Raw genomic sequence first — 27,322 nt, 5'->3', positions numbered from 1 at the left:
AATGACAATATAATACCACTACAACAAACTTTTTATTAAACTTTAATGTACTGTGCTCTTTATAATTTATAAAACTTGAGTTTCAACCTTCAGGAATACAATATACATTTCCACAAGGTGACTAAAAGAAACAGAAGTTGCTGTATGACTTTTTCATGGAAGACAAACAGTTCTGGGACAGTATACAAAAGTGCAGCAAAAGCTGTCAAAAATCAATGATTTTAATTATTTCACATTACAGAAACTATTTTCAAATTGGGGTTCTTAAGGATCAAAGCTGTATAACTGAGAGGAGACTTTCATATAGCCTTTAAAGGAATGCGGAGAACTGAACAGTGCTTTTGACCTAATGTCCAATTCTCACCTTCTCGTGGTGCACCCTGTTAGGTATCTACCTGGATACTGAACAAACGAGGATGGGCTGGCAATTTGAGATTTAGCAGACCAAATTGTATTCTTATTGGCTTAAACCAAAATATAAAATGATGGTACAACGTGGCATAATTTCATGCCGGCTGGGGCGTCGCCTGGTTAAACAAGGTCCCCGTTGTTTTCACGAGGGAACCAGCACAAACAGCAAAAAAGTCACCTACTGGAACAAATCTGAAAACACACCCCAACTCAACATCACCAGAGTTAAAGATCGGTACTATCAACATAAGAAGCCTGAATGGCAAAGAAATGGAGCTAGCTGAATAATTACATAAGATCGACATAATAGGGATGACTGAAACAAAAAAGACAAAAACCGGTGAGATATATCTGAGCAATAAATAAATAATGTTATATTGAGGCAATGGCAATCAAGGAAAAGAAGGAATAGTCATTCTATTCAACACTAAATATGATGCTAATCTTCTTGAATGGCAGCCAATTTCAAGTAGAGTGATATGGGCAAATATCAGAATAGGGAACTGGATAATGAGACTTATATGTGCCTATGATCCCACAAAAGGTTCTGCTAAGGTAGAATTCAAGGAATTTTTTGAGGCTTTAGAGAAAGCAAACTGACACAATGAAAAAAAGGAAATGTTGGTCCTTGACAAGGATCTAAATAGCAGAGTAGGAAATGATTGTCAGACATACAACAATATTTTGGGAAAATTTGAAGAAAAGAGCAAAGGTAATAATAATGGCAAATATCTGTTGGATTTGTGCTCAGAAGATGGACTGGTTATTACTAACACAATGTTCCAACATAAAAATGTGCACAAATTCACATGGAGAGAAGAGGCAAGGAATAAGAAACGGCTCACTGACTATGTTATTGTTGATAGTGATGTTTTCTCCCTGGTGCAGGACACCACAATGTACAGAGGATTTTAAATTGGAAGTGATCACTATCTAGTCTTGAGCAGGATAAAATTGAATTTCATATTGAAAAGAATAACATGTAAGAAGTTTTAAAGCGAATAAAAGTTGAGCAGCTCTCATATGTGAACTATAGACTAAAATACACAAAGATTATTGAAGAAAAAATGAAAGAGTTTGAGAACAGGAACCAAACCTTGAAGAAAACCCCGAATGATTCAGCCAGAGAGGCATGTGATGAGGTTGCCTGCAAGGATAGAAAATAAGAACTCCATGGTGGACACAGGAATTTAAAGAGGCAGTGAAGGAAAAGAAGACAGCATATGAAAAGGCAAATAAGTCAGCTTGTGCTCTTAGAGAATATAGAGACAAATGTAAGAAAGCTAAATACTGTGTAAAACTAGCTAAATAAAAGTCATGGGAAGACTTTGTTAAAAACATAGAAAATAAATATCACGAAGATGGTAAGATATTCTGGAGGTTGTTGAAGAAGCTTAGAAATGGAGGAAAGAGTACTGTGAAAGGAATTAGAGATCATAAAGGTGACATGAAAACTGGAGAAAAAAGATATCTTTGAGGTATGGAGTAATTACTTCAAAAAATTGCTAAATGGAACAGTGATAGCACAGTGGTAAAAAACATTGACCAGGCATGCAGTCAGGAATACATATCCATATTTGAATTAGAAAAAGCCATCAAAGGCTTGAAATGTGGAAAGGCAGCAGGAGTAGATGATATTCAACCAGAAATGCTCAAGTATGGTAGTATAAAAGTCTTACAGTTGCAGCACTGCATAGTTCAGAAAGCATGGACAGAGGGACTAATTCCGGATGATTGGAGTATAGCTCTCATAGTACCATATATAAAAAAAGAAATAAAACTGAATGTGAGAATTACAGAGGTATTTCATTATTGAGTGTTCCTGGTAAGATTTATGAAAGAGTATACTTCAGAAATGGTTGAGAAGGATTGTGGAAGAGAAGCTTGGTGAAGAACAAGCTGGCTTCAGGCCAAATAAAGGCTGTCAGGATCAGTTTTTCACTTTAAGACAGACAGTTGAGAAATCATGGGAATATAACAAAAATCTGTATTTAAGTTTTGTAAATCTGGAAAAGGCATATGACAAGGTGCCAAGAGAGAAAATATTCAATATGCTACAGTTATATGGTGTTAATGGAGCATTGTATCAAGTAATACTTAGTCTCTATTTGAGTTGTAAGTCAGCATTTAGAATTGAAGGAGATACGGGAAGATGGTTTAATGTTAAATCTGGTGTCAGACAAGGATGTACATTATCCCCCTCTCTTATTCATTATCTATATGGATCACATTATGAAGGAAAGTCGTATTAAACCTGATATCAAAATTGGAGGTGTTATCTCAGCTCTTTGCTTGATGCGGATGATGTTATACTTCTATGGTAGGAAGTCAACTGAATAAATTTATATGGAAGAAGAGAGAAATTAGCCAAAACACTAAATTAGCCATATACAAGACAGTAATCAAGCCAATTTTAACTTATGGATCTGAAAAGATTAGGGGCATCAATGGCAATATCATATTAAAAATGAGGATATTGTCAGCATCCATGAATGCATTAACAAAGCTAATCTCAGGTGGTATGGTTACTTAAACAGAATGGAGCGAAGAAAGATTAGCAAAACAAGTGTTCTCTGCCAGGTAGGCAGGAAAAATTCTCAGAGGAAGAGCAAAATATAGATGGATTGATATGGTAAAATGTGCCTTAAGAAGATAGAAATATAAGATCTGATAATGTTGGATATTTGGAGGAAAATTATAGATAGGAAGTTAGTAATGATGTAAATTTTTCATGTAGTACTATCATATCCTGTACACCCCACCTTGAGGGTACATGACAAGAATTTGATGATGATTCTCAAATTTATAGAAAATCTTTCTACAGAAAGATTTTTGAGAATAAATTTAGATTGATTAGAAAGGAATTTGCTAGAGAGCAAAAATTCTGATTTAACGACATCAGCTTGAGTACTTAACGGAAAAGAGTGGCCTGAAGATCATTAATTAGGCTTCATTTAAATTAAAGAGATACAATTTGTGGATTTTGGAAATACTTAACCGAAAAGACAGTTTCAGAAAAATTGAAGCATGTGATGAACATACTAAGTATAACAACAACAACAACAATTTCAGCAAGTGAATATGAATGAGGATTTTCACAAATGAATCTATCAGCCTAACTAGATCTTCCCTGATGAACAAAATAATTTCTTCACTACTATGTTGAAATTTGTAGGTCCACCACTGACACACTTTTATCTAGCAAAAGATGTCGATTTGTGGCTGCTTAGGAAGCTTCATTCAGAATAGACACAAATAGTAAGGAGGGAAAATGGCATATTGTGTCAAGTGAGAAGTTACTCCAAAACCATTAAGAAGTAACAATATTAATATCTAACTATGTAGTTTCCTTTTCACATCCTTCTAATTTTCGATATTTCCTGCTAGCAAAGAAAGAGCACTAGCCTATCTTTTTTTTTTTTTTTTTTTTTTTTTACAAAAATGCTGTTGCTGCTCAAATGTAGAAAAATCTTGCTTTATTCAAATAAAAAAAAAAAAGAGGGATCACCAAAGGAAAGTGTTAAGAAATGCTGCTTTACTGTATTATAAAAACAGTCTTAATTTTCCATAATTATGATATTATAAAACTTCAATATATGCATAAAACTATGAAAGTATGATAATCAAAATACATACGTTTGCGGCTGTGTAGGATCATCTCCAAGAGTTACTGTTTCACTTCTTATGTCCGAAAAACACTTCTGACAATAGGTATACCTAGCAAATAAAAATACTATGTAATAAGTAAACCATCAAAAGTAGACTTTTCATAATGATTCTTACTATGGAACACAATATAATTAGTTCATATTAGCAAGGTCATTGTCTTTTCTATATCTGTACACCGGAGGTAAAGAGCACTATGTCCATTTTTTAATGCATCTGAAGTAAACGGTACTTGTCCACTTAGTGCTCTTTACCTTGATACCATGATGGCACATAGTGCCCTTTCCTGTGTATAATAATAAACTGGCTAATCCGTTTATTATTATACACAGGAGATAATGCTTTGCACAACTGAAAAGAGTGCAAAACAAAACATGAAAACATACCTAAAACTCAATTCCGTAAAAAAAATGGACATAGTGCCCTTAGGTGTACAGATATGCGATTGATTTCCCCTCTCCCAGAAAAAATTAACTGGTGAAAAAACCATACAACAACAACAACAACACACACAGTTGAACTTTGTTGTAATGAGATCATGACTATAATGAGCAAAGTCATAAAAGATTTTAATTTATGCATATTCCCTTACAATTGCTCACTTTTATAATGAGTAATACTACATGGATATACCATACAAATTTTGGTAACTATGCAAACATTCTTAATTGTTTGGGTAGTCCTCAGAAAAGCCAATTATTGGAAAAGAAAAGGTCAGTTTATAACCCAATCTTGTCCTCAGGAACCATTGCCGCTCTACCTACCTCCAGCCCTCCCTTACTTTACCCAAACACTGCCACGGCTGTAAAATCAGTTAAAAATGAACCTTTCTAATGGAAACATAACTACTTAAAAAATAAAATAAAAAAATTTTTTTAAAAAAACCTTCTTAATTTGTAAAAAAAGTAAAAATGATTCACGAGTTAGAATGCGATGCAAAAATTGTTGAAAGGTGTAAAATGTTTTCTTGGTCCTCTTCAACAGTATTAATATTGTGGAAGAATAAAGATGTTTACATATTGGCACTGGAAAACAACTCAACAGAAACAAAAAAAATTTAGAAAGTGTGAGCTTACAAATGCCAACAGAAGCATTGCTTCAATGGTTTACTATACAAAGAAATGCTGGATTCTCAACAGACAATCCGATCTTGAAGGCTCTAGCAAAAAAATTTGCTAAATAATTGATTAAGTGTATGGTTTTAAAATGATGGACAAATAAATTGTGTTCATTATTAAGTGCACTGCAGTTTATACTAGCGTATTCATACAAATAAGATCTCAACATGTAATCACATTATTTATTTCTCTCTAATACTTCTTTTGTTTTTTTTAATCTATTTTTTATCAAGTTACCAAGAATTAAAAAAGAAAAAGGAGGTAGATTTAACTCATCACTGATATGATTATTGATCACTGATACATCACTGATATATTAATTACTCTTCCTTTTAGTGAGTAATGGTTATAATGAGGAAATTTTGTCTCCCTTGGTGCTCGTTATAGCCAAGTTCAATTGCATTGCATTGCATTGATTTTTTAATCTCTGTGTGATATTATTATAGAAGGATTTTCAAAAACATTTGGTATACATGCATTTTATACATGATAAAGATCATCATAATCAAATTACTGATGTGTACTCTCAAGGAGTGTACAGGATATGATAGTACTACAAAAAAATTACATCATTACTAACTTCCTGTCTACAATTTTCCTCCAAATCTGTCTGTTACCTATCAAGACTCATACATTATCAGATCTTATATTTCTATCTTCTAAGGCACTTTTTACTGTATTAATCCACCTATATCCTGGTCTTCCTCTGGGTCATTTTCCTGGCAACCTGGTAGAAAACACTTGTTTTGCTAATCTTTCCTCTTCCATTCTGTTTAAGTGACCATACCACCTGAGATTAGCTCTGCTAATGAATTCCTGGATGCTGACAATATCAAGTTTTTCCCCTAATATCCTAGTTTTTAATATGATATTGCCAGTGATACCATCTGTTCATGTCCCTAATCTTTCTCAGGACTCTCATATCAGCAGTCCTAGTCTTTGGTCAAGTGTTTTACTTCTAACCTAGCTCTCAGATCCATAAGTTAAAATTGGCTTGATTACTGTCCTGTATATAGCTAATTTAGTGTTTTGGCTAATTTCTCTCTTCTTCCATATAAATTTATTCAGTTGACTTTCTACCATACCAGCTTTGTTGATTCTGTTGTCTATTTCCATATTTCATTTACCATCTTCACTAAAAATCATGCCTAAGTAGCAGAAATGTTTTACTTGTTCTATAAGTTCTTCATTCACAATGCAGTTGATATTTTCAGTGTTCTGCATATTTTCATTGTCTTTGTCTTTTTAATGCTGACCTTCATACCATATCTATTACAACAGTTATTCAATTTAGTCAGGGAATCTTGCAGACTTGTAGTGGATTTATTTAGAAGTATAACATCATCCACATCAAGCAAAGAGCTGAGATAACACCTCCAATTTTGATATCAGGTTTAATACCACTTTCCTTCATAATTTGTTCCATATAGATAATGAATAACAGAGGGGGGATAATGTACATCCTTGTCTGACACCAGATTTAACATTAAACCATCTTCCCGTACCTCCTTCAATTCTAAATGCTGACTTACAACTCAAATAGAGACTAAGTATTACTTGATACAATGCCCCATTAACACCATATAACTGTAGCGTATTGAATATCTTCTCTCTTGGCACCTTGTCATATGCCTTTTCAGATCTACAAAACTTAAATTTTTTGTTATATTCCCATGCTTTCTCGACTATTTGTTGTAAAGTGAAGATCTGATCCTGACAGCCTTTATTTGGCCTGAAGCCAGCTTGTTCTTCACCAAGCTTCTCTTCCACAATCCTTCTCAACCATTTCTGAAGTATACTCTTTCATAAATCTTACCAGGAACACTCAATAATGAAATACCTCTGTAATTCTCACATTCAGTTTTATTTCCTTTTTTTATATATAGTACTATGAGAGCTATACTCCAATCATCCGGAATTAGTCCCTCCGTCGAGGCCTTCTGAACTATGCAGTGCAGCCACTGTACAACTTTTATACCTCCAATACTTGAGCATTTCTGGTCGAATATCATCTACTCCTGCTGCCTTTCCACATTTCAGACTTTTGATGGCTTTTTCTACTTCAAGTATGGATATGTATTCCTGACATAGTAAACAATGTATTTTAATTTGTTTACTAACCTACAGTATCGGAATAATACATTTAAGTGCTGCTTCAATTCCAATATCCCATTCTACCTTTCTGCTTATATCTATTTTCGATCTCAACTGAAATAAGACACAAATTCGAATATTATATCTTCAAATCTGCAGTTTGTGAAAATTTTCAGTATCTGTTTTCTTCTCACTCAAGAATATCTGTATGAAAATAAATCCATCACCATTAAAACAAATCTGTTGCACAAGCAACCACCAGCAAATAATGAATTAGCGAATTCCAAAACTTTTAACTGAAGTTCAACAGCAGTGGTGATTCAAAAATCTGAAATTCATGAATTTTTCAAACACACACACACACACACACACACACACACACACACACACACACACACACACACACACACACACTGAGCTATTAAACAAATTTCAAGTATTACTTAAACTTAAAGAAATGCTGTATATCACGTAATATATAATTTTTTAAGAAAACACAGTATCGATTTATGCCAGTTCTATGTCATTAGGTTTCTGTTTCAATCAGTAAGATGACACTTTCTCCTCTTCTCAGGCTGGCTAATGAAAACAAATGCATACTAACTGTTGTAACTACTGAAGTTTTCACTTAACGGTACAAACTCCACATTATGAAGATTTCAGGTAAGGTAAATTAATTTAAACTAATGTAAGTAACATTTCAAACTTATGTATAATGTTTGAAATATGTGTAATAATATGTATAATGCTGCATTGTGGGAAGGGTCACTATCCAGACTGGTGTCGACCTTTATTGAGGTCTCATCAGTGGGAGCAAGACCCAAAAGTGATACCAAGGTTGAAGTAATGCAGAAATCATATTTCTTTGTACAAGTAGCCAAAAGGTGTAAACACTTTATTATTAAAATACTCTGGATTAGAGATAGATGTTGAAAGGTTTTCCACTTGGTTATACTATAAATTCCAAGTTCAAGCAAACAAAATTTGTGTGTGTGAAATAACCTCAAGACTGGGCAACTTGTATATAGAAGTTAATGACTTCACATCGCTTACCTTAGTATCCTGGTAGTGACCCTTCCCATAATGCATAGCAGTATACATGTCCGTAAGGATATATGCTTTGCATTATGGGATACTAAGGCAAGTGATGTGAAGTTATTAGCTTCTATATAAGAATTGCCCAGTCATGAAGTTATTTCACATGCAAACTTTGTTTGCTTACACTTGGATAAAGAGAATTAAACCAAGAATATAATTTCTTGGCATCTTTAATTTATAGTATAACCAAGTGGAAAAACTTTCAACATCTGTTATAACAGCTATTTCTTGGATATTAAGCAAGTGAAAATGAGCTGGCAAATGTGAGACTTCTGAAACTAAAATATGCAATGTGATATCACATCATAATGAAGTAGAATGTGATCTAAGCACCATCCTGTTAAAAAGGTTTTTCCATTGCCTTTTTTGTCAGAAAAACCAGAATAAACAGTGAAAAATAATGTTGATTAGCAGGGGTTTCTATTTTTTTAAATAATGATCCCACACATTGTGAAAGGTATCACAAAATCTATAAAATTAAAAACATTGGGAATTGCATGCATTAGAAAAACAGTATGGGGAGACTTCCAAAGAACAGAAGTGGATGGAATGAAGGAAGGCGATGAGAAGTTATGTTTGGAGTGGAACCGTGCATGGTTTTGGACCAATGGCTGATCTAGTTCTTACATGAAGAAAGTGGAGGAAAGGTAATGGCCAGTTCAGCAGAGCAATACCCATAAAAGTACTGGAGAAAAGCACACCTATGGGAAAGTGACTGAAGGGGAATCTGTGAGAGAGGATTCACATATTATGCAAGGTTTCCCTCTTAGTGATTTTGATGCATTGCCCTGAATGTGAGAACAATATTCCAAGGTTGATCCAATCTGGAACTTATAAAGTGTTAGGAGTTCAGCAAGAGTAGTGTTTGGAATGAAAAAGAGTACCTAAATTTTTAGAGGTGAGGAGTCTATTGTTGTAATGATCTTATGACAGATTAAGCTTGATGTGGCAAATCAGCTCAAAAAAGGGATACTGATTTTAAAAGAATATGAGAACAACAGTCAGTCATATCCTTGGGTGAGGTTACTATGGTACTATCAGGATATGAGAGAGAGAGGCTGGAATAAGGGATGGCAGAAATTACAATCAACAGCCTTAGTGGGGTACCAGAAAGCTTGACTGCCAGTTGAGTAGGATGCAAGTCTATTACACTTCATCCTTATGAAGTATGCATTGGAATTGTTAAAATCTCTTGCACCTATTTCAGGCTGTATGTAAGCTGAATTAGAAGCTGGAGTTTTTGATTTGAGCAATTGAGTGTATGCTGCATTTTTATCATGGACTACAAAGGCACATTTTTTAGAAAACCAGGACTTGGATAAGGGTAGGGGATTTGCAATGGAGTGGGGAATGAAGGCACCCATTCCTGAGGGGTTAGATTACCTTTGAAATGAAGAAGACAAAAACTAATATTATACAGTGTAAACAGAACCCTACACAGAGCAATAGATAGCTCATATATGACTAGCAGATAAACAGAAGATGACATTAAATTAGGTATAAGACAAGGTTGTACACTATCCTACAGTTACTGGGGGAAGAGTGAAAAAAACAAAACAAAGCAAAAAAAAAAAAAAAAAACTGTGGGCAGTGTTTTTATCATTTGGCCAAGCCCAGAAGAAACTCTAAATAACTTCATTCACTGATTTCTTTAACAGCTTAAACACAAAATCTAATTTACAACAGAAGCAGAAAAAGATTATTCCCTTCCTGGATGTTCTCATCTCAACTGAAGATCATAGCAATCATACTTTTGAAGAGAAAAAGTCCAAACCTGGTCAGTATCTACATGCCGCTTACCACCACCTAGCATAAAAATAAGGCATCATCTAAACCCTAAAAGAGAGAGCCAGTACAATATCAGGTGATGCTAATAAAAAAAGGTACACTATATTAAAGACATTCTTCAAAAAAATGGTTACAACATCAAAACTATTAATAACATTAATGATGTTAATGAATAAACCATTGCATGCTACAAGACACAAACCAGACGACTACAAAGGTACAGTTTTCTTACATCAGCTATCTTACACACAAAGTAGCAAAAATCTTACAATAACATAACCTTAAAGTTCCCATTTGACCTCTACAAAGTCTCCATGATGTTAAGATTACCAAAACAATCTATTTGGCTTATGAAGAGGTCAGAAGTACACAAAATCTTTTGTAATGGCACCATTTGTTAGGGCAGTCTGGAGAAATCTGTCAAAAAGAACATGTCAGAGATGCAGAGAAGAAACAGACATAAATCTGGAATACTAGCTTTCCACTCCACCAATGAAAACTATCAAGTTAATTGGTGACTCACTAAAATTCCATACACAGAATTTAATAATTATGTAAATAAATTTAAGGAAGCAAGCAAGATGATATGATATCCAACCGAATATAATGAAAACAAAGACCTAATCTTAAAACCAACTCTGGGTGGCATACATAAAGGATCTACATATTAGGCTTCGAGACAAAGGATGCTATGTAGAAAATTTTTTACCTTGGGTATATACTATGTTAAAGATACCAAGCAATTTTATAAGGCAAGATGTTTAAGTAAAATTTATAAGCCCTGCATTACTTCAACCTTGGCATTTTTTTGGTCTGGCTCCCACTGACGAGACCTCAATAAAGATCGAAACCGGTCTGGGTAGTGGCACTTGCCTTTAATGTACAGCATCATACATCTCTGCAAGGAGATATGTGCTTTGCATTAGGGGACAATACTAAGGGAAGTGATCGGAGCATACTCCACCTTTACCACGAGTTGCCTCAGACTTTAACTATGTTCAGGCGAAAACTTGACTTACTTGTCTGTTTGCTTACTTGGGAAAAAGGATTAAAACCTAGCTTATAAAATTGCTTGGTATCTTTAACAAAGGATGCTATATTTTGTGACGGTGAACTTTGCATGTGATATCTCATTCCGACATTCAACATCTGCTGAGTGTTGAAAGAATTAAAATAATGACAGTTTGTAAATCAGAAATCTCTTTGTAAAATACATTCTTTAGGGTTACACGGTGATCAGCATTCATTTTAAAAATTTTATGGAATTTACAACCATGTTAAAAAAAAAAAACTTTTTTTATTATCCCGACGTTTCGATCTTCACATCAAGATCATCATCTGGAGCGTACATAAGTATACAGAACAAGCTGAGTTGCATCATTAACTGTAAGCTAGAGAAACAATGATTTGATCACGTTATTCTACTGGCGTGACCTTTGGTGAAAAAAAAAAAATAAATAAATAAACAAACATCAAGGCTAAATTCTATTTTTACAATGACAGGAATAAACATTCTTTTAGATGGTTTTCTTTCAGAAACAATTGGTGTCCTATTTTTAGTATTACAATTCTTATTTTTGATTTACAATATTGGATTTTCTACAGTCCTGTTTATAGTTGTTCTTGGTGAGGAAGGTTGAATATATACCTTCCATATGTTTGGGATTTTTAAACCATTATTGTTGTTCAGATTGGGGTGGTTGCTGATAATCTCACAGGCTTCCTTGAATTTCCGTTCATACCGTGTTCTAGTGTGATGTAGACAGCTGGTGGTTTTCCAGTCAATTCTGTGTAAGGTATTCAGGGCATGATCAGAAAGGCCAGCTTCACCATAATTATTATATTTAATGTGTCGTTTATGTTCTTTTTGTCTAATAGGAATAGTGCGTCCTGTTTCTCCTATATATGGTATGTTGCAAGTACAATAAATCCGGTATATCCAGGGTGAGCTATTGGAGGGAGTGGGTCTTTGGATGAGATGAGTAAGTTTTTTAATTTTGTAGGAGGTTTAAAAGTGTGAGGTTGTACTTTTGTAGTACTCTGTTTATTTTGTCTGATATTCCTTTAATGTAGGGAATGGTTATAGTTTTACTGTAGTCTGGTTTGTCTTTGTTTTTTATTGTGGCTTTGTAGAGAATTTTGTTTATAGTATTTTGGCTGTATCCGTTTTTTTGTAGGTTATTACTGATAATTTTAAACTCGTCTTTCAGTGCCTGTTCACTGGAACAAATCGTCTGAGCTCTGTTTTTTAGTGTGTTGATGACACCTAGTTTTGTGTTGGGTAGTGGTAGGAGTTTATGTGTATATATTGTCACGTATGTGTCAGTTTTCAGTAAACAGTGAAGGAAAGATTGCTCGAGGGAAGACGTGTGACAAGTGTATCTAGAAACGGAAGTGTGTTGTGTTTTTCAATTTCAATTGTGAACTGTATGCGTTTGTGTTGTTTGTTTAGGTGGCTAAGGAATGTGTCTAATGTCTGGTGGCCATGGGACCAGATCGCGAAAACATCGTCAATGTATCTAAGCCAGACTTTGGGTTTTAGAGGGGAGGAATCTAAGGCAAGTTGCTCAAAATGTTCCATGTAAAAGTTAGCAATAGGGGGGGATAATGGCGAGCCCATGGCTGTGCCTTCTTTTTGTAAGTAGAAGGCATTTTGCCATACAAAATAACCTGACCGTAATACATGCGCAAAAAGCGCCGTGATATCTGGAGGGAATTTGTTCTGTAGGAGAAGGATTGTGTCATTGATTGGGATATTCGTAAAGAGGGCAGAGACATCAAAAACTGACTAATAAATCACCTTTTTCTAATGTAATGTCTTTGATGGTGTTTATGAAGTGTTGCGTGTTTTTGATATAGGAAGGGGAATGACCCACCAACTTCTTGAGTGTTGTCGCTAATTTTTTGGCTAAGTGATACGTCAGGCTATCAATTCCTTCAACGATAGGTCTTAGCAGGGTGTTTTCTTTGTGAATTTTTGGTAGCCCGTAAATTCTAGAGGAGCGCACGTAATGAGGGAAGAGTTTTTTTGACTGTATCTTCGGGCCATGTGGTAATTGATTTAAGTAGTTTCTCCGTTTTGTTTTTTGTTCTGTTAGTTGGGTTGTAGTTAACTAGTTTGTATGTGTTATTGTCAGAGACCAGCAGATTCATTTTTTCTATATACATGGTATGGTTTAAAATGACAGTGGCATTTCCTTTATCGGCTCTGGTTATTACTATGATCAGATTTGTTTTAAGTGATTTTATCGCTGTTAATTCGTGTTTGGTTATGTTGCTTGTTATTGTTTTGTTATAGTTTAATATGTTCGCAGTTTCTATACGTATTTTGTCTGCTATGTTATTAGGTATGAATCTTAGGCCTCTTTCCATATTACAAATAACTTCAAGTTTGTCTATTGTTTTTGGTGCTATAGCAAAATTTAAACCTTTGTTAAGTATAGAGATTTCGTCTTCGTTTAGAGCATGGTCAGATAGGTTAATTATGTTATTGATACCTGTGGGTGATTGGTGGCTCCTGTTGTTTCTTGCTTCTGGTTGGTTGTTATTGTTCACTGTGGCAAACTTTGAATATGGCGGCTGGTTTTGTCGTTCTTTTAGTCTTTGAAATTTGGAAATTAGGTTTTCTTTCTTCGTTTGTTGGATGTGGTTTGCTGTGTTGTCCGTAATCCTTTCTAGGATTATCCAGATATCTGCATTTAAGTAGCTAGACAGCTCCGTTTTTTTTCTTTTAGTAGCTGGTTTTGTGTAGCGGCTAGGTTCTTTCTGGTAGCTTGGATCTGCTCTCTCAGTAGTGCTTTCTCCATGCGGTGGTATATTCTTTGTGCCTTTGTTGAAGTGAATTTTCTCTTTAGCCTGATGCAATTAGGAGTGATATCGCTGTTCCTACACCGTTTTAAAAACGCCAGTCGATTGATCAAATTTGAAACTTGGATCTTCAGCTTACCGTATTGGTTACATCGCTTGTGGGTCGAATCTCCATGAATTATCGTAATCCTTTCTTTTAGGGTTACACGGTGATCAGCATTCATTTTAACTGGAGAGGTCATATTTACCTATATGAGTTGCCAACCAGTGTACCACCTTATTATTAAATTACTCTGGATTTAGAGAAAGATGTTGGAGGTTTATTTTGTACTTGGTTAGACTATAATAAATTTAGTTTAATCCTTTATCCAAGTGTAAGCAAACAAAGTTTGCACCTTTGTAAAATACTTCTTTATATTTGTGTTTGGTCTCAGTCTGAAGAATTACACAATAGGGCTGTATGAAACTAGTCACTGCTTTTATTGAAGTGTTTTATTTTTTTTTTTACATGGTTTGACCAGTAATTGAGTATTACATTTCAAGAATTCAGGCTGTGCTAAAGGTGGTCCAACCTTAATAAAGAAATATGTATGTATAACAGGTATTTCCATTATTTTGTCCAACCCCTGTAGATGAGGATGGTAATTCTATATTTGGAGGTTTATTTTGCACTTGGTTAGACTATAATAAATTTAGTTTAATCCTTTATCCAAGTGTAAGCAAACAAAGTTTGCACCTGAAAATATCTTCAGGACTAGGTAAGGTGGTACATCCCTTGGCAACTCGTAGCAAAGGCAGACCAAGCTCTCATCACTCCTTGTCTCAGTATCTCCCATATAATGCAAAGCACATCTCCTTGCGGACATGTATACTGCTATGCATTAAGGGAAGGGTCACTACCCAGACCAGTTTTGACCTTTATTGAGGTCTCGTCAGTGGGAGGCAGACCCAGAGTGGTGATACTGGAGAGGTCATATTTACCTATACGAGTTGCCAACCAGTGCACCACCTTATTATTAAATTACTCTGGATTTAGAGAAAGATGTTGGTTAGACTATAATAAATTTAGTTTAATCCTTTATCCAAGTGTAAGCAAACAAAGTTTGCGCCTGAAAATATCTTCAGGACTAGGTAAGGTGGTACACCCCTTGGCAACTCGTAGCAAAGGTGGACCAAGCTCTCATCACTCCTTGTCTCAGTATCTCCCATATGTAATTTTATAGTGTAATTAAAAAACTAGGTTGTACTAACATTGAGATCAATTAAGTGATTTTTTTTTTTTTTTTATGATGGGAAATTTAGTTTTAGGTTTGGCAATCCTAAAATTATAGGTTAAAGATACTGAATTCCAATTTTAATAAACTTTTTTCTCATCAGCGATACAGAAAAGTAGAGATAATACTAATGTTCATGTTAAGATAGTGTCATAATTAACACTCTCCCTCTCTCAGAAAACTATTCAATGCTTTATTTACTAGACTATTTTGTATTAAAAAAAAAAAAAAAGAAGAAAAATTCTTACTTCTCTACCCACATCATTTCATGTGAGCCAAATATAAGAAATAGGAAAGGTAAAAGTATTCTCCCTTCTTTACAGAAAAGAGGTTCCATAAATTTGCAATATGATATCATCTGAAAAAAAAAATTTCCTGTTTAAAAACAGGAAATAATTTTTATCTGAAATATGTCCAAAGAAGTACAGGAGAGTTTACCATAAACATAATTAGAACTAGCATACCTATTCTGATAACTCCAATACTTTGCATCTCTTGGAATGGTACATAACTGTTTGCCATAACAACATAAAACCTGAGGCTGGAAAACATATTTTCGGCCACAACAATACCCAAGTGACTGCATAACAGGATCAATCTCTTGTTCGAACACTTCTGCTAACTAAAACAATAGGGAGGTCAAAAGCACAGATTCAATGAATTATTTTGAATTAAGCAAATCAAAAATTATAATAACTATTTCAATATACTCTTTAGTAATAATAAGGCACTAAACTTACTGCCATTTCATTAATTAATACATTTAATTTTTCAAAAATTATTTAGAACTTCAGGCAGAAAAGAATGATAAAAAATTCAGATATGTTATGATATTTGGACATTATTTTTTATATTAGGGAAAAAGGAATGTTTTAGCCATCCATATTTTTTTTCTTTTTTTTAATATATTTTATTTTAGGATATAAAATAAATGTGGAAGTAACCACACAATCTCTACCCCGCTCCCTTCCTTTTTTTGGTGCACTAGGTTCAAAAAATGAAAATATCATCAATGTGCAAACTACTGATGGCCCAGGTCTACTATCACAAAAGGAAGAATTAACATGAGTTGTTCAATTTTTTATTTATTCATTTTGTCTCTGTATCAAGTACAGAGCAAATACAATATATACCTCATCATGTAGTTTATGAATTGATGAACAGCAGATGATGGAAAAAACAGAAAGGAATCTTATATAATAAATCAATCATCCACACAGCCTGACAACAATGGGCTAAGGTGTTTCGAAACAGCCAAAGCAATAAGGCTAAAAAGATACTGATTATTAAGACTGTTTTTGTGCCTTTGGCCAATTTGCCTATTTTCTCTTGGAAAAAGACACCTGTTATAAAGGTTCTTTGCATAAAATGACATTTAAACCTAGATCTTTCCAACCAAAAGGTAAATTTGGCACCAACTAAGGATTGAATTCTTAGTGGAAGTGTAACCATACTAGTACTGAATCTATGTAGAAACACATCACTACAGTAGCAGTGAGATTGAGGTAAAACAGCACATTTCCTTAGCTTATACACACAATAAGTAATGAACAATCAAAGATAACCCATAGAAAGGTGCATTTCACAAAACATTCATTATCATGCTTAATTGAATCAAAATCCATTTTTAGTTTACATACTATAAACAGCATTTATTGTTATTTGCAACATATATATTTTTTGTACTATTTCAAATCTCAAATGTGAAATAGCCACACTCCTAAAAATACATAAATACATCTCCTCTATGGAGATGTATTTATGTATTTAGCTCCTTTAGCCCTTATTTTATTTTTTTGAAGAAAGGTGGACAGACAGTTGCCATCTTTCAGCCTTAACTAATAGCAAGTTGAAGAATAAAAAAACTGCTGCCAATTGTAGAACTCATGCTATTGCCTGTAATAGCATTAGTTTTACCGTTGACCTTTTTGAGATGAAGTTAAAACCCTGAGTTTCCAAAAACCTACCTGCTCATGCCAAAGATATTGAATAATTAAAGAACAGACCAAAGAAATGCCTAGAAAAAGTTATAAATGGTATTTTTTTCAGGCAGCTAGTTCTATGGAAGCATGCTAAACCACACTGAGACACAAAAAAATTTTGTCAAAGACCAGAGGGTTAATTTTCTTCTGAAATACTCTTTATTTTACCAATAAAAATGGTCCAATTAAAACCAAAATTGATATGAGCAGGAAATTTAGTCTAATTATTCAATTCTAAATTTTATTATGCCTGAGTAAATTTATACATTTATTACTTTGTAATACTTTAAATCATTTTGACAATTTTTCTTGACTACTAAAAATGGTCATCACCAAACTTTTGATGACATGAGAAATTTTTTGCAAAGATCTCTCATACCGGATTTCAATTAAATTTATCCAGCAAAATTAGTTTATATGCACAGAATGGCATAGAAAAAAAAAATTCTCCATTTGATTACAAAGTAAATTACACACTAGAGAAGTTACTCATTTTAATCTTATACCCAAGCATACACAAAGAGTCTGTGTATGAAGTATCTGGTTCACCAAGTGGTTATTAGCACATCCACTCTCTAATCAACAACTGTGGGTTCAAATCTCACCAATGGCATGGATATTTGTGACTGCCTCTAGCTAGGAGTGAATTTCATCACCACCTAGCCTGGGCTTGAAAAAGTACTATGTTTAATTTCTAGATTATGTAAAAAATAAATAAAAGACACAATCTAGCTCACCCAATGTATTAATGTATTATATTATAGGAGTCACATACAAGCGCTTCATATTGGACTTCACATCAATTCCCTCAGAATCCCATAATGCACATCGCACTTCCTTTTGGACATGTATGTTGCTATACATTAAGGGAAAGGTCACTAACCAAACCAGTTTCAACCTTTATTGAAGTCTCATTAGTGGTAGTAAGACCTGGGAAGATATCGATGTTAAATCATTGCAGAAGTCATTTTCCATGTGCCAGTCTGGTCAGCTGAGTGGTTAGAGTACCCTCTCTCCAACCAACAGGCCATGGGTTCAAATCCTGTCATGAGCATGGATATTGTGATTGTCTTTAAGTAGAGGATGAATTTCAATGCCCAGTGTGAGACTGGTGCTCTGCTTCTTGGAGGCCTGAAGTGACTTGAAAAAGTTCCATGTTTAGTCTCTAAAGCAGGGTTTCTGGACTATGTAAAAAATAATTTTAAAAACTCTTAGCCCATCCATGGTGCAAAATATACTATAGGTTAGCAAATAACCTTTCGTGGGTGGAAGCAACATAAAAGAAAACACACACACACATACAAGGGTTGTTTGAAAAGTTTTTTTTTGGTAAATTTCCAATAGACGACGATACAACTCGTTCATTCATACCAAAGTCGGCACGAATCATCTTTCTCATGACCACTGGCAAAATTTTAGCCATGTGTGACACATAGTTCTCGTTTGGCAAACGTTTAAAATGACTGTGCTAGCATTTCTCATAAAAATGGAGAAAAACGAGTTTTGTGCAGTGATAAAACACTTTTATTTGAAGAAGTGGATGGCTGCGCAGATCAAAGCCAAGTTAGGTGCAGTTCATGGGAACTCTGCACCCGCAATAAAAACAATTTATTTTTGGATAGATGAGTTTAAACGTGGTTGTAAGTCCATCGAAGATGAAGTGTGCTCCGGAAGCCTGACTGAGGTCACTACGAAGGAAATGATTACAAAAATCCACGGTATTGTTATGGAAGACTGCTGAGTGAAATTGCGTGAGATTGCCGAGATTGTAGGCATTTCAAACTGAATGGGTTTATAATATCCTGCACGAAAAATTGCACATGAAAAAGCTGTGGGCACGATGGGTGCCATGATTGTTGACTGTCAATCAAAAATGCATGGGAAAAGACATTTCAATGCAGTGTTTGGCAATGTTTAATCGCAATTCGCAGGATCCGTGACTGTAGGCAAAACTTGGATCACCACTACACTGAAAATATATAACTTCCTATATAATTGATTTAACCTCTGTATCTTCCTTGGATACACCCAGTGATGAGATATCAGTAAAGGTTGATACCAGTTTGGATAGTGACCCCTTAATATTTATTTCCATGAGGAAGCACTTTGTGCATTATGCAATATCAAAGCATTTCATGTAAAGTCAACAGCCTCTTTATACAAGAAGCTTAGTCATGAAGATATTTTATTCATGCTAGCTCTGTTTTTACTTGGGTAAAGGATTAAAATAAGAATTTCATTTCTTGTCTAGTATCTAGTATAATTTACTTTAAATCTAATAGACATTTAAGCTTTCTGTGAAATGCACCCAAATATGAAGAAACTTGGGACAATACACACAAAATAAAAAAAAAAAAAGTTTCAAAATCACCATAAGATTCTAAGTGTAGTTGCAGTTGTTAGGGAGAGGAAAAAAAATAAGCTCCCATCCTCCTGCATTTCAGTAGTCAAGCACTTATCCAACTGCTTACCAGAGATGACCCTCACTATAGAATCCTATTGTGATAAATGTACTTGATATATAAAAGTTCTAACAAAATCTCCAAAAATGTAATGCCATTCTAAAAGAAATTCACTATAACAGTAAGAGTTAGCTGTATTTTCATAAGCTACTTTTTGCAGCAGCCATTTACTGTAGGAGATTTAGATCCACTTTCTGCTTTTCATCTTGAGACAGGATTACAACATAATGTCATGCTATTTTGATTATACCTAGTTTTTGGAAAAAAGGTGATCATTAGGTGGCATGCAAGTTTAATCTGCACACACAAGTTATACAGGATAGTATGATAGTACTATACACTTAGCATCATAACAAACTCGCTCACTGTAACAAATTGCAAATATGTCCAAAAGGCACAATGCTATTCTAAAGAAAATTCACTATAACAAGCTATCTTCTATGGCAAACTATTCGATCCACCTGGAGCTTGGCATAAAACTGTTCAGTCAACCTTCTTCTTTCTCCTTCTGTTTAAGTGAATTACTGCACCTTCAATTAGCAGTGTTGGCATTGAAGAATGTGTGAAAATGTCAAATTTCATTCTAATATACTTATTTTAATATGATACTATCACCGATGCCATATGTTCACTCTTATTTTAACTCAGAATTTCAATATCTGTGGTGAATCAATCACCGTCTCTTCAGATTTTGCCACAAGGTTTCTGAAGTTTGGTTCTTGTTTTCAAACATGCATTCATTCCAATAATATTTGTACATTTGATGCTACAGTTCACCTCTGAAAGCTTTTTAGTTTTGATTGTTTTTAAATCTCTGGTACATGTTTTTCTTATCAATACTCATTTTTATCTGTCTCAAAAATAAACAAACCTAATCAAGGTACTTGTGTTCTTTTCTTAGGAGAGCTGAAACTGACAGCAATTTACAAAAGAGAAGTCAAATTTAAAAAACAAAAAAGTAATAAATATTTAGAAAACTGTGGAGAGATAGAAGAAATAGGCAACAGTAAACACCCTTCAAAGAGTGTTTATGTCTTATGTCCATTGCTCAATGTCTAAATTCAAAATTTATTCAGTATCCAAGCAGAAGAGACATTAATAGTCCATGGATTGAGATAACTCCAAATGACATGAATGAAACAAACCATTTGTGGTAGAGCAATTGAAGTCAGTTAGTGAGTGAGGGGATCACTGATCAGATGAACCAATCCAGGGACCCATTAATTCTGATTTACAAAGGATTTTCTTAATGCAGTAGTATAAGTTCAACGTTTTGGAAATGTGATGATTTCCTATCAATTTATCCATCACTTTTAATAGAACTCTTGTTCAAGTCTGATCAGATGGATAGGGATATTTTCTAATGACTACATTAAAAAATAAACTAAAATGAATTATCTGTTCTCTCTCTTTATTTCTTCAAGGAAAATTTTAAAGTTTACTGTATTATTCTTATGTGCTATATTGAGTTTCATGTAAAGTTATTAGTTATTTTCTTGGAGGAAACACACACAGCATCTTCCATAGAAGATCCTAGCAGCAAAAATCTATCTGGCATATTGACCAGATAGATTTCATGATGTACTAAAACAGATATTACTACCAAAGGCGGGACAATATGCTGTTCATTTCTGTTAATAAAGACATGCTTTTTCTGTTTATATCAATGACTTTTGGTATGGTGGTGTATACATGCCATCATTATATAAGCATTTTAGATAGATGACACTCTAGAGGTTAAAAAGAGCCATGGTAGCATATTTAAGTATTTTTGCTATCCTAGCTCTTGTTTAACCTCTAGATTGTCATCCAACAAAAATGATGGCATGTATACACCACCATACCAAAATTACTGATAATAATTGGAATTCTTTCCAATTATGTTAAGGCATAAGTCAGACTCATTAGGCTCCTTGCATTTATCTATTTTCCTTCATTTCCACTTTTTTTTTTTTAAATTCATTTTAGTCTTACACCTTCTCTGCTTAGCCTAACAAAATAAAATCTGTAATATGACAACCAAACTTTTTTATGTTTTCTTGGTATAGTTATTTGTCTTTAGATATTTAGCAATTTCTGTCTTTTGTCATTTAATGTACACAATTTCAAACAACTCAGAACATCTATGGTTTTGAACTTTTTCTTTCACACTGTTATGAATATTTCTAGGAAATGTCGCAGTTCCTGTACTCCTACAGTCTGCTATCTTGCACAGTCTTTTCACATATTTCATGCAGAGAACAAAATTCAATTTGAAAAGCATTTCATAAGGCAGCCTGATAAAACCACTGGCTTACATACAATGCATCCTATCCCACACAGTATGCTATCTAGCTTATAGTTCTACAATTAGGAACAAAAGAATAGATTTTACATTACCACAGTTTCTCTAACAATACAGTTATGATACTATTGGTATGCAAACTTAAAAAACACTCCCACAAAAATTGTCTTTTTTTCAATTGATTCTATATATATATATATATATATCAATGACCTAATGTGTTTGGTGTACATCTTTTTAAATGTAAAAGAATGAGCATTTTATATATACATATATATAAAACAAGGTAAACTGGATTCCATCTTTACCTTTGTACAATATCTATAGACTTTAGATGTTTTTCGATTATAGAGCCAAGCATTATCAAACATTAACCAGACATCATCGACATACTGCCATGGATCCTGATATTGTCCTGTGTCTAGCTTGCGCTTGATTGTTGATAGGTCCATTGGATTTCTAATAATTTCAAAATAATCCTATGAAATGAAACAAAAAAGAAACCTTGCAATATGCACCATTTTGGAAAATTATACAACAATCATCTAAAAAAATAGCAGTTTCTTGCATTCTGCATACATATGTAACACAAAATTCAAACTGTTAATAAACTAACCAATTGTGTTAAGCAGTAGAATATCGCTAACTCTACACAGTAAGCAAATAGGTAACAATTAATAAAATTAATATAACACATAATCTATTTAGACAACTATTTTTACATTAAGCAATTACAAAGCTAATGGTAACTTTCTCGAAATCTTAATTATTTTGTTTACCAGAAAACTTCTTTTCTTCTATCCATTTACTGCTGAACTATATTCTCTCTAGTGATGCTATACTGCTTGTCAAGTTGCTTTCAGTTTTTTTTTTTTTTTTTCAGAAATTCTTTTGCATTGCTAGATATTCTCAATTTTGTTATGTCTTTTCTTTTTCTCAGCATCTGTATACTGCTACACCTGAAGAATATTTCTCTATGCAGATGCCACTGGTAGATGATCCGCTTTCACGTAAGTTCAAGTAGTTCCATAGCAATATCACTTAAAATAACTTAATCTACAAGGTCTTTTTCATCCAGCTTTTAGAGTGATACCCTCAACTATCTCATGACAACATATTAATAACTAAAATAATTTAATTATTACTTCTGCTAATCAAACTGGTGGGAACGATACATAAATGCAAATACCTAGCATGTTGGTTCTACATTCCTTTCTCCCTTTGAAAACAAAGGTAGAAAAAAAACGGGAATTTGTTGCTAGAATGACAGTCCCAAGAATGGACTTTCCTGATGTGTGGTGGTTTATGTATCCAAAATTTGTTAACTTGGAGGTGTTCCATAAATCATGGGTAGATTTATGAAAGACTTTCATACTTATATTTTCATTGAAATAGACAGCTTTTTTTTTTCTCCTAATGGATTCTGTGATATTTATCACAGAATCCATTAGGAGATCATTCATGAATATTCATGGATTCATGGATATCGAAAGCATACTCAGTGATAAGCAGCCATCCTGTTGGAACCTGATGAGGACTAAGTTCTGAAATCATAATGTTGGCTGTCCTGATAGCACGGTTATAAGTAGTGAAAAGAACACTCTAAATTCCATCTAACACAGATGGCTGACACCACAGTGAACCTTTCTAGCACAGTGAACATCCCAGAATGAATCCACTTCATGTTATGGAAAGAAAAGACTAACAGCCTGTCCTTTCTAGACACCTTTAGTTACACACCAGCCTAATGGATTCTGGCTTTCACTTTCTACAGGAATTTCCTTTCCCCATACAACCAACAATCACACTGCCATCCTACACAGTTACAGAAACTTGAGTGAATGGTAAGAGGGGAAGGGAAATTACGTGCTCTGATAATAATTCCCTCATATAGCTGAACTACATATACAACACTTTCTTAGCAAATGGTTATAATTCTAACCAGATCAATAAAATACTAATGTTCACCATTCCCCCTTCGAAATTTAGACAGTAATAAGTGTAACCATGCCATAAGTCTGTGGAATTTCTGGAAGTCTGAAAGAGTTTGCAAAGTCCTAAAAAAATATAACATGATTACCACACTTAGACTATATAAAAAAATTATCATCCCTTATCTACTTTTCTGAAGATAAACTCCGACTCTTAGATCTTCATGTTTACCAATTATCCAGCAGTTATAATCTTGTTTATAGGCAGACTGGCTGGGCAGCCACCAGTCAGCTCTACTATAACAAACACCATTTTAACAAATTCACTCACTATAATAAACTACCAAAAAAGTCTTAAAAAATGACTTCAAATGTTAGCTTCAAAAGCATAACACTAAAAGAAAATTGACTATAACAAACTATCCACTATAACAAACTAATTCTGTAGATCAGAACATAAAGACTACATCACTACAACTACTCATGAATTGCACTATGCTATGGCTACCCATCACAGAATCCTGGGGGGAGAAAAAAGCCACTATATTTCTTGGAAGTAAAATATAAACATCAAAGCCTGCTTCATGAATCTGTCATTGCTTTAAGGGAACTATTTCATGCTTAATAAATGTGGATGCATAAAACCGTTCCTTATCTAAAAAACACCTATCCTTATATCTTCAGCATAGTGACTAAGAGTAACTGACTATACTTAGTAACTGCTTTTAGGACCATAAGCTTTCCCTTTACTCATGCAGTACTTGCATGGCAGGCACAGTCCACTCACGCTACAGCAATTTCATAGGGACCACATAGGAAGTTTGTTATAATGGAAAGGTGGCTACAGAGAATTTTCCATAGAATAGCATTGTGCATATGAAATTTAGTCTGGACTTTTGGGAATTTATTATAGTAAGTTTGTTATAATAGTGGCTGCTGTAGTGAGAGTCAACTGTTTCTATCTTTGTTATTGTTTCCTGATGATCCCAATTTAATTTGAGTAAGATACAGAAAGTAATAATTAAAATTAAATTATTTTAGTCATTACATCATATACATTTTCATTTCCTTTCTAAAAACAATAATATGAGCAATCAACATATTAAGTTTGCACACAAATACAGCATTTCATTTTCCAGGAATAAAGAGATTAGAAGAATTTTGATAAATCAAACTAAAGAAAATTCATTATAGGAAACCATGCATAATAACAAACTATCTGTGGTCCTGGTGAGTGTGCTATACATTTTATTCCTAATTCAGTTAACTATAAACTTACTGCTCAACTTTATTCCTGATGTTTCTGCATCAAGAGTAAGGGTGATTAGTGTTAGCATTAGTTAGCTCTAACTTGGCTAAAGATTATTGAAATTATCAAGATTAAATGACAGAGGAGGAGATAATTATAGAGAAGAGAATATAAGAAGTGTTGTATTTTTAGGCAGGATAGACAGAACAGGACATGGGAGGGAGGGGAACTGCTGCTTCAACCCCCAAGTAACAGAAGGTGCACTTCTGTTTCTTGGGCTGAAGAAAACAGAAGGCAAACTTCTAATGCCAAATAGAGGCCAACAGAGCAAAACATATATTCAGTTAGTGCACAGCTAGCATATTAGCACCATCAGAATAGGATAAGTAAATGTTATGAGGATTGTGACAAGAACACAGATTGGAAGGAGTAAAATACATATAGGGTAAATTAATTCCTCTCCCACATATAAATGGTTGTACACTTACACTGCTTGGACAACCCCCCCCCCCCCCATGGGCAAGATGCATCATGCCATGTAATGAGTCACGTATTTGTAGCTGGTATAAATTGTAGGAATATGATGATCCCAAGTCAGTGCAAATGTGTCTGGGAGAAATGGCTGTGAGAAGGGAACTGCTGAAGTTTGAAAGAGGTGTTGTGAAAGGATGGCATGCTGCAGGCCTATCTGTTCATCAAATTGTTGACAAATTAGGCCATCTCAATTTGTCAACAATTGAAAGTGCTGCCTGCAGTCGACAACTGAACATGGCCGCAGGGTGCTAAGAAGGATAATATATCAAAACAGCCACTCATCAGCTGAAGCGTTGAATGTGGAGTTCCAGGCATTGACTGGAACACAAATCTGCACAAAAAACATTCAGAACCAAAGTTCCAAATGTTTATGGCTTGGTGGTGGATAGAGCACAACTATCACAGGGTACTCTCTCTCTCTCTCTCTGGCAGAAGCATACACTTGGGAACCAGAATCAATACTAAACAACTTCTGAATGGTAGCAAATTTAAAGTAGTGATGTAGGGAAATTGGATTTGTGCTTATGATTTCACAGAAGGTTCTACATGTCTCTTATAATGTGAAAATGTCCTGTACAACAGTTAACATAAAAAGGAAAAACTGATTCTTGTTAGAGATATAATCAACAGAGTAGTATGAAATAAATAAAAGACAGAAATGTTCTGAAAATATCTGGAGGAAAAAAAAAAAAAACTAATAATGATTGAAATGTACCTGCTGGATTTCTGTTCAGGAAGCAGAAGAGTCATTACCAATACTATGTTCTAAAGTGAAATAAAATTAAATTCCTTTTTATTTCCTCAACATTTATTTATACTTTTTTTCTTCAAGTGTAAAATAAAACAATCTTCATGAAAGCAGAATCAAATTATTTACCATGTTTTCAGGTGAAATGAATTTCATCACAGAACAAGACATATCAATGCAACTAGCAATTAGCATTGAGCCAATTATAAAATTCCAAGCCTTGATCCCCAAGTCTGAGGTGTTGAATATACCAGCATGTATAACTTTCTAGATAATCTTGTTTCTGGAGCACTGAGATAGATCAAATAAAATTCTTTCACATACAAGGGCTCAGCTATACTGCTGCAATAATATTTTCTCATCCAACTTCTTCAAATGCTCAGTCAAATGAAATATAAATGTCAAAAAACACTCCACATTATTGCAATATCTGTAAAACTCTGCAAAATACACCAACTCAGAATTCTTCTATCTGAAAAGTGTTAGTGGTATTTGGCAACACTATTCCCATTACAATATCAGCCATCATTATCGTTTTGAATTATGGCCAAAGCAACTAAGGCTATGTTATAAGACCAGTGTATTACATCTGTAAACTGTGTGTGTGTTCTTTATAGCCAGTTTCTCACCATTCTAAATCATTCAAAAACTAATTACTCTAAGAAAATAACACAATAAAACATAAAAATCCCTAATCTCACAGGAGTGTTAAAAATGTGGACTTTTCCCTATATAGCTTCAAACAACACTGACCCCCGTAATGAGTTATACTGAGTTACAATACTGCAGTGGTTAAATAACTTTTGCAGTTCATTGTTGTCTCAGAGTGTGCAGTTGATAACTTCAGTTGACCTACCTCATTTTCAAATGCTGCCA

General features: G+C 34.1%; 1 protein-coding gene across 2 annotated transcripts in view; it reads right to left on the bottom strand.

The window, feature by feature from the left end:
- LOC150100272 (histone lysine acetyltransferase CREBBP-like) overlaps positions 1-27,322 on the bottom strand; it is a 345,238-nt gene that overhangs the window by 88,725 nt on the left and 229,191 nt on the right. For both annotated transcript variants that reach the window (XM_090403052.1, XM_090403053.1), the window contains exons 13-15: positions 22,293-22,463; positions 15,721-15,878; positions 4,048-4,128 (exon numbers count right to left, since the gene is read on the bottom strand). In XM_090403052.1, the coding sequence (XP_090259178.1) occupies positions 4,048-4,128; positions 15,721-15,878; positions 22,293-22,463 (410 nt within the window). The remainder of the gene's footprint in view (positions 1-4,047; positions 4,129-15,720; positions 15,879-22,292; positions 22,464-27,322) is intronic.

Source organism: Typopeltis vanoorti, chromosome 13, assembly GCF_054136105.1.
Source record: "Typopeltis vanoorti isolate ZY-2024b chromosome 13, IOZ_Tvanoo_1.0, whole genome shotgun sequence".
Taxonomy (NCBI): Eukaryota; Metazoa; Arthropoda; class Arachnida; order Uropygi; family Thelyphonidae; genus Typopeltis; species Typopeltis vanoorti.
This window is presented reverse-complemented; position numbering and strand designations above follow the sequence as displayed.